Here is a 16,754-nt window from a genome sequence, read left to right on the forward strand (position 1 = left end):
TACCGAGTTTAATTTGAAAGAAAGATGCAGAAAACACGGTATTTCTATCTTATGAGATGATAATGGGTCACAGTAACTATTTTAGCACTCACCAATCTATTAATATTTTTGTGTTTTCAGCTATTAAATACACTGTTACAATATTGTTATCCGTAATAAATGCATTTTTTAGTAAGAAGTTAAAGGTTTATCAGTCAAAGTCATGTTTGTTATATATGTGTATGTATTGAATTTGAATAAGAGTGTCACTTAAAATAATGAATTATATTGTGTTGTTAGTTTTAAATAAACCACCATACACTAGGTATTTGGAAAGACAATGTAATTTTATTTGCAATAATTTGTTTCCTTAGAAACAACAATAAAACTGCCAGCATCTGTGATCTATATTAACACAACACTCAAGAAGAAAATGTTTTCGAAAGACAAATACACCATTTCGGGAACCGGTATATTTTTTATAGATATAACTTGTGTGTTATTCCTACCTACGCATCTTGCCATTTAGTCGTACTTACATTTTTAGCTTCCCTCTTTTTGGAACAAAGAACTCTATATATTGTTAAACGTATTCTTATTGTCAGAATCTGAAAAAAAAAGCGGAACACCTCGGCCATTTGCCATTGAAATCAACCTCGGATGAATATGGACGGTTTACAATGTCAGAATTCTTTACATTTAACTACGATGCAAGTAGTACTTAGATTACGTTATAATTCCAATATAGCATTTAAACCTAAGGACTTGACTCTCGGGAGTCTTGTTTATTTACGCTATAATTCACTTCACTGGCAATCAACTTTAAATTAGTAATACACAATACACATTATAACATTACATTTTATAAGTACTATTATTAAGAAATGAACGAACTACTTTTACTGATGAACCGACATATATCCGAGGCTGTTTTCAATGGAAAATGGCCGGTGTTCAGCTTGCAAAACCCCCACTTCGCTTCAAATCAAAACTCTTTCGAAGAGGTTACATAAATGCAGAAACGAATAGTAATTTAAACAATTCTAACATGAACTATTGTCGAGTTATGCCCCTTGTTCGACTAAACAACAACATCAGACGAGTAATGGCGTTCACTCAGCGGCGCTCTTGTAAAGCATACTACACTCTAGTCATACCTTGTAAGCGCAGACTCAACTTTATTTTGCTATATATATTATTATTCATTATTAGATGTGTACGGTAGTTATGACTATTAGATTATAAGATCGTTGGCACGATATAGTAAGTTGTGCCACCCTATATTAATTTTGTAGTGGACGAATAACATTTTTAACCAGAATGGCTTTTTATTAGATGCTTACAGGTCCTGACAAGAGTGGCATTTGTTTGATATGGTGTCATATTTTTAGCTTCTATTTAGGTTTGCGTTAGTGTTTGCTCATGGATTTACTTGTGCTAAATTGTTTGCGCATGGATTTGCTTGTGCTATAGTGATTGCTCATGGATTTGCTTGCGTTAAATTGTTTGCTCATGGATTTTCTTGTGCTATATTGTTTGCTCATGGATTTCCTTGTACTATATTGTTTGCTCTTGGATTTCCTTGTGCTAAATTGTTTGCTCATGGATTTCCTTGTGCTATAGTGTTTGCTTATGGCTTTGCTTGCGTTAAATTGTTTGCTCATGGATTTTCTTGTGCTATACTGTTTGATCATGGATTTCCTTGTGCTATATTGTTTGCTCATGGATTTCCTTGTGCTAAATTGTTTGCTCATGGATTTCCTTGTGCTATACTGTTTGCTTATGGCTTTGCTTGCCTTAAATTGTTTGCTCATGGATTTACTTGTGCTAAATTGTTTGCTCATGGATTTGTTTGTGCTATACTGTTTGATCGTGGATTTTCTTGCGCTAAATTGTTTGCTCATGGATTTCCTTGTGCTAAATGATTTGCTCATGGATCTTGTGTCAAATTATTTGCTGATAAATTTCCTTGTGCTAAATTGTTTGCTCATGGATTTTCTTTGGCTAAATTGTTTGCTCATTGATTTTCTTGTGCTTATTTATTTGTTTGCTCATGGACTTCCTTGTGCTAGATTGTTTGCTCATATATTTTCTTTCGTTAAATTGTTTGCTCATAAATTTTCTAGTGTTAAATTGTTTGCTCATGGATTTCTTTGTGTTAAATTGGTTGCTCATGTATTTTATTGTGTTTACTTGTTTGCTAATGTATTTCCTTGTGTTTTATTGTTTGCTCATAAATATTCGTGAACTGAACTGTTTGCTCGTGGATTTTCTTGTATAAACTTGTCTACTCATGGATTTTCTAGCATAAAAATTGTTTGCTCATGAATTTACTTGAGCTAAATTGTTTGCTCATGAACTTTCTTGCGTTATATTGTTTGCTCATGAATTTCTTTGAGTTAAATTGTTTACTCATGAATTTCCCTAAGTTAAATTGTTTGCTCATGGATTTTCTTGTGACAAAGTTTCTGCTCGTTTTTAACATGTATTTATTTTTACAGCAAAGGTTGAAGGAATGGAAATGACGGCAAAGAATGGTACGGACAATGGTGCTGTACCCAACGGCAACATCAACACAAAAGATAAAATGCGAAAGGTGGGTTTCTGTAGTTAAATAGCGATACAATTCCGTATCACCAAATGCAATGGAATGCATACATGCACTACCTTTAATTAAGTGAGTTTGAACGTACGTTTTTTTAAAATTACAAGCAATGTACACAACGTAACTTTTCAAAACTCAATTGTGTTTGTCGTCCTCCCCCCACACTCATAAACCTTAACCTAGCCCCCTCCCTGTTTATTGGTACGTTTCTAAGAATCATTTTTATAACTAGTTTCTTACATTATAGGCGCACAATATAAGTTGATGAAAATTTTAACTACTTATAATCTAAATGCATTATCACGACTCTTTGACTTTTTGGTTAAAACAAAAACACGGGGAGATATAATTTAAGTAAAGATAAAAATAGCCTTTATAAATGTTTGCATTTTAAAAATAATAGCTACATGGCCATAAATTATTTTTTTCAAACGCGCCAAAATATCGCCAATAAGTTTTAACCGTTATTCACTTACACTACCTTTGTTTTACTAGGTGGACAAGATGAAGACGTTTTTCCTTGCCCTCCACATTGCTTTTACGGGAGCATTTGCCCTCGTTCTGACGCTAGTGGTGGCCTTGAACTGATCGGATTCGACCTTTGCGACTCTAAACGTTTGACCTTGACCCAGTTCCGCCATGGCATTGTTGACCTATTATCAATTTTCACATAAGCTATCTACATTCTACGCGATTTGACAGCCATTTTCACTTGGAAATCATTGTCGCCATGGATTTGCTATTACCTTGAATCTTTATATATCGAGTTTCCATCTGCCTTTTACATTATTTTGCAAGTGTCGTTCACTTTAAAACCATTTGCTATCTACCTTATCATACTCATAAGAAAACAAATTCTAAAATCTAAATTCAGGCCATAGTTGCTTTGAACAAATAATTCCTTTGCACTCCATCGTTTTATGAAGGTATGTCTTTTGCAAAGCCTTAGCTGTATGTATCATATTTCTAGTGATATGCCATTTAAATACAATCGAACATCGTTTGCTTGAACTCGCCTGATTTCCTCGTGGGCTCGTACTGGATATAAAGGACCGATCTTTTGCTTATGTATATAAGCGTTCTCACTTGGCCCGAATTTCCCGGGGTTCGCCGGTCCCTAGGAGTTCTAGCCAACGGGATTCGACTGTAACACAATGAATTTGAAACCAGCATCTTAGACTTGATAGGTTATGACATATAAATGTTATTACATGGACCTTTGACCATTGCTGATTGTGGTTAATTACCATGTGTTTGAATAACCATTCATGGTATTTTGTCATATCAGATTGAAAAATCATTCTGTATAAAATAAAGGGGAACCGAAAGACAAACATTAAGACGAATTTCGTATGGTTTCATATTTTCCGTGTGTAATTTGATCAAGATCTCCCCTAAATTGATGTGCATGAATTATAGCACGAATATCATATCACTTTACCATATCCCTCATGATCATTTATCAGTTTTTACCTTTTGGCCGCGGATATCAACGATTCTATATGCAGACACATATAAACATATATAATGTCATGTATAACAGATAAAAAGCCATAATGCTCATTTATCATTCCGAGGGCATAGCGCTAGACAAACGTATCTCATGCTGTATCAATATGGATTTACAACTTTCTTGCGCTTAGCCCTCGATTTGTAAACATAACTAAAGCATAATCTGCAGTCATACCATAGCATGTATATTGATAAAAATACTTGTATTAATATTATTTAAAAAATCCCAAGCTATCGTATACTGTCGATTTATATATTTTTATTTTCGTAAACGTTAAAAATTACAGCATTTTTATTTAATATTCTAACATATGTGACGTCATCAGCAAAAGCGAGTCCTACGGAGGACAACATGACGTTTTCACATTCAGGACCCCTAGGTCATTTTCTATGGAAAAATTCCTCGGATGTATTCCGGTACATCAGTAGAACAAGTGCGCAAAATTAATAATAATAATATTAGTTAATGGTATTGTTTTAGGTGTAAATTGTAACTAAGTTTAAATTGATTCCATATTTAGATATCTAAAAGAAAAGTCATTAAGTTAAACTGCTAAATTGAAATTACTACGCGATCTACTTTCAGCGTAGTTATATGTAAAGAATTCTTAAATTGTAAAGGTTGTATGCCTCATTTGAAGGAACTCATATCTATATTTTCGAAAAAGTTCTTTTATTCAATTCTACATATTGTTATACGTTAATCCCATCTTTGAGTTAAAATCGGTGCTTATTGCTTATGTGGAAAGCTCGACGAGGCTCTTTCAAACAGACGACGTCACCAATGTTTAGCACTAGACGTTGGTAATTGTGTGATACCGTTATGTATATAAATGGATGAATAATTATTACAATTGTAAATATTCAAATGAACAATATGTTGTACCTGTTAACTGATATTCATTGTTGTTATATTACATTAATCATAATAGTGACTTGATTGTACATGTATATAAAAACTACTTGATGAAATAAATTATTGACTTTACTAGACCTTTCCTTAATTCCATACTGAAACCTTAAAGTGTCCTCATGATCAAGTCTGCCATGGCAAACATGCAACTACCATGGCAATAATGACCCACGGTATAAATTTATGTACAATATTACAAATGTTGTAACGGCAATAAACAACTTCAATATACTGTGCAATCTTTTAAACTGTTCAGATATTTCACAGCCCCATAGCTCACACGCATACTGTGTAGTTTTTATACTGTTCAGATCTTTCAAGGACACACAATTCACATGCGTACTGTGAACTCTTTTAAACTTTTCAGAACTTTCACGGCCCCATAACTTACACGCGTACTGTATACGCGTTTTAACTGTTCAGATCTTTTAAAGCCCAATAACTCACGTGCGTACTGTTTTCTATTTTTAACTGTTCAGATCTTTCATTACCCCATAACTCGCATGCGTATTGTGTACTCTTTTAAACTGTTCAGGCCTTTCCTTACCCCATAACTCACATGCGTACTCTTTGAAACTCATCAGATCTTTAACAGCTTTATAACCCATATGCGTTGTAGATAAAATATCGGACAGGAAAAATAAAGCCAAAAACATCGAGGTACCTGTTACTTAAAGGGACTGTACACCAGATTGGCACCAAAAACAGTTGTTTTTTTCTGTAACGAGTCTCGGGACAATTATCTAATAAAATGTGTTCCGCTTTGATATCATAATTGTAAAAAAAGTACCAAAATGTAAAAAAAAAAATGTGTCAGAGATCGGGTTCGAACCTGTGTCGCCAAAATTGTAGTCCAGCGTTGTATCCACTGATCTACTACGGCTTACTCTAACTGGGTGACATAATTAAGCTATACACCTACCTCGGTAATATCACGTGATAACACCGACTAGCCAATCACGCATAAGGAATGAATTCTACCTGGTAGACATACCCAGTAGTATTTTTTAATGGAAAAATACGAAATAACTGATAAATTGTAAACTATAAGGAGTACAGTCACTTTAAAAGCATGGCGTTGCATTTGTCCATTGAACCTGTAGATAATATTAGAAGATAATGGTGTGCCATATCATATAGCTCTTCCCAATATGTAATATGTATTACATTGAAATAAACATTGCATTCTAAAACACAGCGGATAGTCAGTCTTACATTGGTAATGATCTCTTATTTACATTCTAAAAAACGCCGAATAGTACACTTACCATTTCTTCTTATTTTTTCTGTATTTCATTACAAATAACCCACGAGTTGCACTCTTAAGCACGCCGGAAAGTCAGCTGACCAAAGTGTTTATTATTTTGCATAACATTAACAATGGCCACCAAGTTGCATTTGAAAGTGCAGTACACCAGTGACCATATTCGGTTGATTATGTATTGCAGAAGAACTTCAGATAACCACTCGGCCTTTTTATGTATAACGATGAAAATAATGACCGATATTTGAAAGAGTATAACATTATTGTCAAACTTTAAAACTGCTGACTGCTTGATCGACGTGTTTTGTAAAATAGTGTTCATAATTGCTTCAAAGTGATAATTTGTGCATAAAACAGTTAATATATCATTGTTTTAGAAGAAAATGCATGTATACATGCTTTGAAATAGGATACCATTTTAGGCCGCTAGGCCGCTTACTTTACGCCGCTAGGCCGCTAGGCCGCTGAAGTGCTTGATCGACTTTTATGGAAAAAAAAAAGAGTTGAAAAACGCTTCAGAGTGATAATTTGTGCGTAGTACACATATTACTATAAAAAGTAACATTTTACTGTAAAATTCGCTCCCGCAATAATGATTTTCGTCTCCCCCGTGAGATTATCACAGCACGTCAAGGCGATTATGGGATAATTGCCTGACGAAGACGAGAACGTGCACACTGACGTCATGTTCACGTAAATAAAAATGGCCGCCGTATACTTGGAAGGCAAACATATAAACGTTATTAAAGGCTTTAAAGGAATTAAAATGGAACTATCGGTGCAATAATAGTGAAATTAGTTTTACCAATCACGACACCTCCCGTGTTTCAGTAACGAATACTACCCGAACACGTACCTGATGTCGGTAAAGGTCATAAAGAAGTGAGACAAGGAAATGTTTTGTTGAAACGTTTTGTTTTACTTTATTCGCTGAGAAATGTTAATTATTCCAGCGAAATGGCTACGGTCATTCAAGCCGAGATTCGTATGAAACTGTTGGCTTGTTCGACCCTCCTGTGCTCACCTATATAAATTAACATCGCAATCACCCGATGTAAAACTGGAAATATTTGAAAAATGGAAACACCTACAAAAAGGTTTGCTATTTTGATTTCCAGTCATTCGTTATTTTTCGCAGCCAATGCCATTCGAAACCATTTTGTTATATCTCATTTTAAGACTTTCAGACTACATGCTAATTATATGACATATCCTTCATTATTCCACAAAATCATGTTTTAAATCCATTTGAAATAATTGACAAATGACGAAACATATGTATTATACAGGATGATAATGGCTGACCATGGCTTTTGGTTGATAATTGCCCAAGTATATATAATGGGCAATTATTTCCCCAACTGGGGAAATCATCATCCAAAAGCAATGGTCAAACATGTATTATTCTATAAATTAAAACAGTAAATATATCTTTTTTTAGAAGAACAGGCATGTTTACATGCTTTGAAATAGGATACCATTTTAGGCCGCAAGGCTGCCAGGCTGCTAACTTCACGCTGCTTGGCCGCTAGGCCGCTGAGCTGCTTGAGCGACTTTTTTTGAAAAACATTTTTTTGATCGCTTCAGATTGATAATTAGTGCATTTAAACAGTTAATTTTTCATTGTTTTAGAAGAAAAAGTATATAAGAATGCTCTGAAAAGAAAACAATTTCAGGCCGCTATGTTAATGTATGAATAAAAAACACTTTGATTTATCATTGTTTTCCAAAAATACGCATTAACAATTGCTTTGAAATGGAGAAAAAAATAGGCCACCAGGCCGCAAACTTCACGCCGCCAGACTTCCACGCCGCTAGGCCGCTAACTTCACGTACATCCATGATTGTTCGATAGATTGTACTAATTAAGTAATTTCTTCGTGAATAAGAAACCATGATCGCTTCACTGCGCGCCGCTTCCTAAAAAAACACCTTAATAAACTCTAACCTATACTAAGAATACAACCTGGTGTAAACCCTTTTACCAATTAAATTTTGAGATCTAGTAAACACCAACCATGAATTGCATATTAAATCGGTTTGACGTTCAAATGTTTTATCTTATTAAGTTTATAGCATCCTCAAAGTGACACTCTTATTCAAAATCAATACATACACATATATAATTAATAGATTTTAACCATCAATTTTGTTTGATAAACCTTTAACTACTTACTAAATAATGCATTCATGGAAAATATGAATTACTGATAAGGAGATTATAACCGTGTATATATAATAATAGCAGAAATGTTGGTATCCTTCATAAGAACAATTGTATTCGACATGTATTAATCCTTTTTGGAATATTATAACAATATTATTAAATGTGGTAAATTTTATCTTGGAGTAAGAGTGCATCTTTAACCCTCGGGCGTCGAGTTGACGAGGGTGATCTGGTCTTGGGTGTCGGCGTTGCCGGAGAGCAGAGGGAACAGCACAGCCAAATGGAAACATTTAATGATTATATTACTTAAAACAATACTTGTTACTTTATCAAAATTATCTATGTTTCTACTTCCGATTTCAGCGAGAGTTAAGTCTTAGTATATACGATAGTATCGCATTTATTTGATTTTATCATGAAACTCAAAATACAATTCAATTTAAATTGCATCAGCTGCCCGCGCTATCACTCCCTGCCGGAAGCCCAACTTTCCCACTTGTGTGCAATAACTTTAATAATATTATCATATTAGCGTATCCGTAAACGTTCAAGGTTAAAGTTATTAGTGAATGAATGTTAGAGCCGTGGTCAATTAAACGCAAAAAAGAAAGAAAAAAAGAGAAAAGAAACACCTACTAAAATCCAAGTAGACTAAATGCTATATTAGTATATATATTTTTTAAGAAAATAACACACCACTGAGGGTCTTATGTCATTATAAGGACCGGTCACTCAGCCAACGAATGTGTATATGGACCGCGGCGTTAGCCGAGGTATATCCACCTTTGGGTGCTGACCGGCCGGTTCTTATAATGCCATATGGCCCGAGGTAGTGTGTTATATTCTTTATATCATACCGGACATTTTATATGTCATTCAATATGTTGAAAGCGCCTTTGATGTGTTTATGGAACAAAACAATTAATGTTTACTTGCGACAATTGTTCGCCGTTCTTAAAAAATCGCAATTCGTACCTCATCAGTTCTATGACATCAGCGGTCCATATTTTATGACGTCAGCGATCCATAGTATTTTTTGACGAGGTCCGGACCGGCAAAAACTATTATATGGACCGTTGACGTCACAAAACTGGATTTTTGATTAAATTACACTGATATACGGACATATCGACTTTATATGTACATGTAAGGTACAAATTTATGTAATATTATATATAATTTATGTCGAAAACAAACAACAACATTATATTTAAACAACAACAACAACAACAACAACAAAATCAATATTTTAATAACACAGCCTGACTGCTAGTATATATAACGCTGCTTATGTTTCACAGTCGGAGTATTTAATATTTGATTTATATGTTTAGGGAAATTGAACTCCAACTTAACTGTTCTGTTTTGTAAAGTTTCACTCACCCCCAACTATCCCATTTTGTTAAGTCACGTGTTTAGTTCAAACGGACATAAACTTTGTGACCAAAGTATATGGTCATGTGTCGCCAGATCTATAACAAAACAAAATATAGATATCGAAAACTTAAATAATGCAACTAGTTCTTCGCTAGACCATGGCAATCAACTTCGCTGCGCCTAACGACAGCACCACTATGACGAACTCGACGAATAGCGAGCTACTGGACAGCCTAATGGACGAGATGCGAGCAGCCGTTACACCCGTCTCAGTTTTCGTCGGAATTGAAATGGTCATTGGCTTCTTTGGGAACCTGCTGGTCCTTTACGTGTTCCTGTTCCGCTATCATCACTGCAACTTCCGGTATTTTGTCCTGAGTCTCGCCTGCCTGGACTTTACCAGCACGGTCACGACGATGCCGGCGGAGATTTTGTCACAGCAGTTCTGGTACACGTACCCGTTTCCTACCGTCTGTACAATCAAGTCGTTCTTCAATATGTTCACCATCTCCGGCGAGGCTCTCTGTCTATTCGTGATCGCGGTGGACCGTCACCGCAAGGTGTGTTTTCCGCTCGGCTGGCAAGTGCACCCAGGCAGGCACTCGTTCTGTGTTTCTTCATCTTCGCCACCGCCATCCTGATTACCTTGCCCGTGCCGTTCTTATTTGGAACCCACAACGACGTCAAGCTGTACGCTGGAAGGAACGTCACCGTAAGAGTATGTGAGAAAGACATGGCGTACGTCAACTCCAACATGCCGTTCAATTATGCTTTGTCAGTGCAGGGGATCCTGGCTACAAGCTTGTTAATAATGTTCATTCTGTATGTAAAGATTTTTAGAAAAATAAGCGGTAAGAAAACGAATTTCAAACGTGACGCCGGCTTCGTTTCGAACTCTGACACGCCGAGGAAATGTGAAAAAAGAACAAGCGTATTCACCATTAACGAAGTTGAGATGCCCGGTACACTGGCTGGTAACACGAGCGACAATACAAGTGTCGGTTACGCCACCGACAACGATTCAGCGTGTTCTGACGCCAAGAAAACAGCAGCAGAACCCGTGAAAAGGACGACACGACACCACAAGAGTAAAATGCCGGGCTCGGCACGACGTAAAACGTACATTTCCCTGGTACTGACGGTAGTGTTCTTACTTACCACGGCGCTGTACTTAGTCCTGTTGACCTTCATCACTCTAGGTATTCTGGAAACACTGACGAACATGCAAAGGGCTTTCTACTTTCTCGGTTTCCGGTTGGTGTTTATCAACCATGTTATTAATCCGCTCGTGTACGGGTGCCTGGACCCGCAGTTTACTAAAGTACTGAACGACGTCAAGAAATGCTGTCGCCGCAAGAACACGTAAACATGATTTTCATATTTTCAGCGCTTTCCAAAATGCAGATGACACCTGAAAAGATTTCTTATATTTGTGATTTTAATATTGAGATGAAGTTCGTTTTCTATAACCCCAGATAAGTCAAAACATCTGGCCAAGCTGGAAATCCCTAACTTGACCACGGGCAAAGATAAAAAAAAGTACCTGTATGGAACTAATCTTTTTCACTACACATAAAAGATTTCCAGCGATTACTTTGTTTTGTTTTACTGAGGTGGGAGAAAAAGCATCTACCATGGTCGCTCGTATAAGATAGGTTCATCACAACTTTCGCACAGGATGTTCTGAAGAATCTCGGTAAACCTCGTTTCCGCCCCCCCAAAAAAAACTACGCTCGCTCATGGACGATACTATAAATCTTTTCGAGTGTTAATTATTTTTTATTTTTATGTAGAAAATAAAAATATTTGAAACCATTTTTTTTACAGATACCCTTAAGTTTTTAAACTAGCGAAACTTTTTAATATCCAGAAAAAACACATATATTTAACATGTTATTGTTTGTTTTAGCGATTTTACTGAAAACATAATAGTTGTATGACTTGTTTGTCAACATATTCAACACATATGCCATTTTGTGTTTTGCTACCTACCTACAATTATTCCACTATATATAGATGTGCTGTTTACCATTCATTATAATGATTCTGATTTCGAATGCTTCTGATCAATTTGTATAATGAAATGTACTCTGATACAACAGAACTCATTATTCAAGGCGAGTGTTCTAGTTGAATGTGTGAAGTTTGAACTGTTATGATATTGCATTGTATATCCATTTATATTTATGTTATATAAACTAAAAGAATGAAACAAAAATTATTACACTGGAAATTTACTATTTAAAAAATATATCGTCAAAAGCATATTTTGTAATCTAAGAAATTAAATATATGTATGCATTTCACTCGTAAAACGTATATAGTATGTTATTGATCATATGATATTCTCATGTATGTTTTCTCATGTATGTTTTTTTCTCATGTATGTTTTCTCATGTATGTTTTCTCATGTATGTTTTTCTCATGTATGTTTTGGAATGAGTGATATCAGTGACGAATCCAGGAATTCATAACGGGGGTGGGGGATGCAAAACCTATATATACGCGTTTTTATCGGTTAGTGTTAAACAATTTGAACGTAAGTCAAGCCAACGAGAAAATCGAGTCAAGCGACGTCGAGCAAACGGAATTCGACTGTGTTTAAAAGACACCCAATTCATCATAGTAGTAAAAATAGCATCTATGTTTTGTAGAAAATTGCGAAATGATTAATCGAAACATTAAAAATTAAACAAAGTAACCTTTATACAAAAATATGTTATTCTCAAAAAATAAGTTAAAAAAGGTGTTTGTTTTTTATCATAAATACGACTTGTAAAGGTTGATGGCAGTAATTTTAAAAGGTCCGTGCTAGTTTATATAATAATAGCATAGAACTTTATATGTAAACACAGTCAGGAATAAGCAACTTACACCTTTAACAATAAGTTCAAAGTGACACTCTTATTCAAAATCAATACATACACATGTATAACAAACATACATTTTGAGTGATAAATCTTTAACTACTTGATTAATAAATAAAGCTTTTTTGGAAAATATTAATTACCGACAACAAGGTTGTTACATTGTATTTAAAAGCTGAAACCCCAAAATTTTAAATAATTGGTGAATGCTAAAAGATTAACATTGATCTACTATAGTCTCATATGGTAGGGATCCCGTGTTTTCTGCACATTTCTTCCAAACTTAACTCGCTCGGAATCCTTCATTAGAACCATTGTTTTCCACATTTATTCATCCTTTCTGAAATATTTTGATATTTGTATTAAATGTGGTAAATCTTATTCGGAGTATTAGTGCATCTTTAATGAAAAAACCATATCAAAGTTTACCGTCAATTGAAGTCTGATGAATAAACTAGATACGTTAACAGTTCAAGTGTAATGTCTGTCCTGTTAAAGCGACAATGAAAGTAAATTTATGAATGAAAAACGAACCTATGAGGGATGTTCAAAAAGTTGGCGGAAAAGCGCTCTCATTTCTTCATTTTAAATCGCATTTTAGTGAATATTTCTGTCATTATACGTCTTATTATTCATTGCATAAACAATAACAACAACCAGTTAATGTTGGTTTTCAAAATATGATACATAAGATTAAAAAATGAAAACAATAAGAAAATAGAAACGGCCGTCTGACGGAGCACTGTCAAAAAGTAAATTCTGAACAGGTTTGTCGAAATGTTTGGAAAACTAAATCCCTAATCAAACTCTGGTGGTAAAAAAGGAGGTAGGGCACTGTAAGCGACGTAGACTGCGCTATCTCTGGTAAAAGAGGAGGTAGGGCACTGTTAGCGAAGTAGACTGCGCTGTCTTTCATAAAAAAATGAAGAATTAAAAAAGTTACCTTTGTTTGTCGTCCTTATGCGAAGGAAACTATTGCCGTCCGACGTAGCATTATGACGTCACTTATCACGACATACTGGCAATAAAATGTCGTTTTTTAAACAAAATTTAACATTTGTTTTCTTTAAATTGGGCAGGTTTACGTCGTATGATCTCGCCATTGATATGCTATTTTCGTATGAAAACATCTTTGGTAAAAAAAAATTGTAAAGTAAATGCAATATATTCCAAACTAAAAAATGGCAAAGGTTTATTGCGGATTGCATATTGAAAAAATAACACTTTTACGCAAACATATTAAACACCCCTCATACATCAATATTAATGAAAATATCGGTTTATCATGTCATCGTGCATTGTCAATATATCAACATACATCCATGGCCATTTGTAATAGTTTGCACATTTGTAGCAATGCGGGTGTATTGGCGGTGAAATCCGGAATAAAACAAGGGTGCAATGCGCTGCTCGGTCGAAATGCTGCGCGTAAACTGCTCCGGGCACTATCCCCAGTGCTGTAGAATGCCAATGCGGGTGTATTGGCGGTGAAATCCGGAATAAAAAAAATTGAAGGGTGGGGTGAGCGGGGGCGGCAGACCAGGGTGCAATGCGCTGCTCGGTCGAAATGCTGCGCGTAAACTGCTCCAGGCACTATCCCCAGTGCTGTAGAATGCCAATGCGGGTGTATTGGCGGTGAAATCCGGAATAAAAAAAATTGAAGGGTGGGGTGAGCGGGGGCGGCAGACCAGGGTGCAATGCGCTGCTCGGTCGAAATGCTGCGCGTAAACTGCTCCGGGCACTATCCCCAGTGCTGTAGAATGCCAATGCGGGTGTATTGGCGTTGAAATCCGGAATAAAAAAAAATTGAAGGGTGGGGTGAGCGGGGGCGGCAGACCAGGGTGCAATGCGCTGCTCGGTCGAAATGCTGCGCGTAAACTGCTCCGGGCACTATCCCCAGTGCTGTAGAATGCCAATGCGGGTGTATTGGCGGTGAAATCCGGAATAAAAAAAATTGAAGGGTGGGGTGAGCGGGGGCGGCAGACCAGGGTGCAATACGCTGCTCGGTCGAAATGCTGCGCGTAAACTGCTCCGGGCACTATCCCCAGTGCTGTAGAATGCCAATGCGGGTGTATTGGCGGTGAAATCCGGAATAAAAAAAAATTGAAGGGTGGGGTGAGCGGGGGCGGCAGACCAGGGTGCAATGCGCTGCTCGGTCGAAATGCTGCGCGTAAACTGCTCCGGGCACTATCCCCAGTGCTGTAGAATGCCAATGCGGGTGTATTGGCCGTGAAATCCGGAATAAAAAAAACTGAAGGGTGGGGTGAGCGGGGGCGGCAGACCAGGGTGCAATGCGCTGCTCGGTCGAAATGCTGCGCGTAAACTGCTCCGGGCACTATCCCCAGTGCTGTAGAATGCCAATGCGGGTGTATTGGCGGTGAAATCCGGAATAAAAAAAATTGAAGGGTGGGGTGAGCGGGGGCGGCAGACCAGGGTGCAATGCGCTGCTCGGTCGAAATGCTGCGCGTAAACTGCTCCGGGCACTATCCCCAGTGCTGTAGAATGCCAATGCGGGTGTATTGGCGGTGAAATCCGGAATAAAAAAAAAATTGAAGGGTGGGGTGAGCGGGGGCGGCAGACCAGGGTGCAATGCGCTGCTCGGTCGAAATGCTGCGCGTAAACTGCTCCGGGCACTATCCCCAGTGCTGTAGAATGCCAATGCGGGTGTATTGGCGGTGAAATCCGGAATAAAAAAAATTGAAGGGTGGGGTGAGCGGGGGCGGCAGACCAGGGTGCAATGCGCTGCTCGGTCGAAATGCTGCGCGTAAACTGCTCCGGGCACTATCCCCAGTGCTGTAGAATGCCAATGCGGGTGTATTGGCGGTGAAATCCGGAATAAAAAAAATTGAAGGGTGGGGTGAGCGGGGGCGGCAGACCAGGGTGCAATGCGCTGCTCGGTCGAAATGCTGCGCGTAAACTGCTCCGGGCACTATCCCCAGTGCTGTAGAATGCAATGCGGGTGTATTGGCGGTGAAATCCGGAATAAAAAAAATTGAAGGGTGGGGTGAGCGGGGGCGGCAGACCAGGGTGCAATGCGCTGCTCGGTCGAAATGCTGCGCGTAAACTGCTCCGGGCACTATCCCCAGTGCTGTAGAATGCCAATGCGGGTGTATTGGCGGTGAAATCCGGAATAAAAAAAATTGAAGGGTGGGGTGAGCGGGGGCGGCAGACCAGGGTGCAATGCGCTGCTCGGTCGAAATGCTGCGCGTAAACTGCTCCGGGCACTATCCCCAGTGCTGTAGAATGCCAATGCGGGTGTATTGGCGGTGAAATCCGGAATAAAAAAAAATTGAAGGGTGGGGTGAGCGGGGGCGGCAGACCAGGGTGCAATGCGCTGCTCGGTCGAAATGCTGCGCGTAAACTGCTCCGGGCACTATCCCCGGTGCTGTAGAATGCCAATGCGGGTGTATTGGCGGTGAAATCCGGAATAAAAAAAATTGAAGGGTGGGGTGAGCGGGGGCGGCAGACCAGGGTGCAATGCGCTGCTCGGTCGAAATGCTGCGCGTAAACTGCTCCGGGCACTATCCCCAGTGCTGTAGAATGCCAATGCGGGTGTATTGGCGGTGAAATCCGGAATAAAAAAAATTGAAGGGTGGGGTGAGCGGGGGCGGCAGACCAGGGTGCAATGCGCTGCTCGGTCGAAATGCTGCGCGTAAACTGCCCCGGGCACTATCCCCAGTGCTGTAGAATGCCAATGCGGGTGTATTGGCCGTGAAATCCGGAATAAAAAAATTGAAGGGTGGGGTGAGCGGGGGCGGCAGACCAGGGTGCAATGCGCTGCTCGGTCGAAATGCTGCGCGTAAACCGCTCCGGGCACTATCCCCAGTGCTGTAGAATGCCAATGCGGGTGTATTGGCGGTGAAATCCGGAATAAAAAAAATTGAAGGGTGGGGTGAAAGGGGGCGGCAGACCAGGGTGCAATGCGCTGCTCGGTCGAAATGCTGCGCGTAAACTGCTCCGGGCACTATCCCCGGTGCTGTAGAATGCCAATGCGGGTGTATTGGCGGTGAAACCGGAATAAAAAAATTGAAGGGTGGGGTGAGCGGGGGCGGCAGACCAGGGTGCAATGC

The 16,754-nt window shown here is 38.4% G+C and overlaps 2 protein-coding genes across 2 annotated transcripts in view; both read left to right on the plus strand.

Annotated features, from left to right (window-relative positions):
• LOC128213004 (putative ferric-chelate reductase 1) overlaps positions 1–5,084 on the plus strand; it is a 39,220-nt gene extending 34,136 nt beyond the window's left edge. Inside the window, exons 15-16 of the mRNA XM_052918460.1 lie at positions 2,481–2,575; positions 3,080–5,084. Coding sequence (XP_052774420.1) covers positions 2,481–2,575; positions 3,080–3,172 — 188 coding nt within the window. The 3' untranslated portion in view covers positions 3,173–5,084. The remainder of the gene's footprint in view (positions 1–2,480; positions 2,576–3,079) is intronic.
• A 5,466-nt stretch (positions 5,085–10,550) lies between these two features.
• On the plus strand, positions 10,551–11,183 carry LOC128215363 (uncharacterized). Its single transcript, XM_052922052.1, has one exon. It carries the CDS (start codon positions 10,551–10,553, stop codon positions 11,181–11,183), a length of 633 nt encoding a protein of 210 aa, XP_052778012.1.
• Positions 11,184–16,754: the final 5,571 nt, after the last annotated feature.

The sequence above is a fragment of the Mya arenaria genome, chromosome 13, assembly GCF_026914265.1.
Source record: "Mya arenaria isolate MELC-2E11 chromosome 13, ASM2691426v1".
Taxonomy (NCBI): domain Eukaryota; kingdom Metazoa; phylum Mollusca; class Bivalvia; order Myida; family Myidae; genus Mya; species Mya arenaria.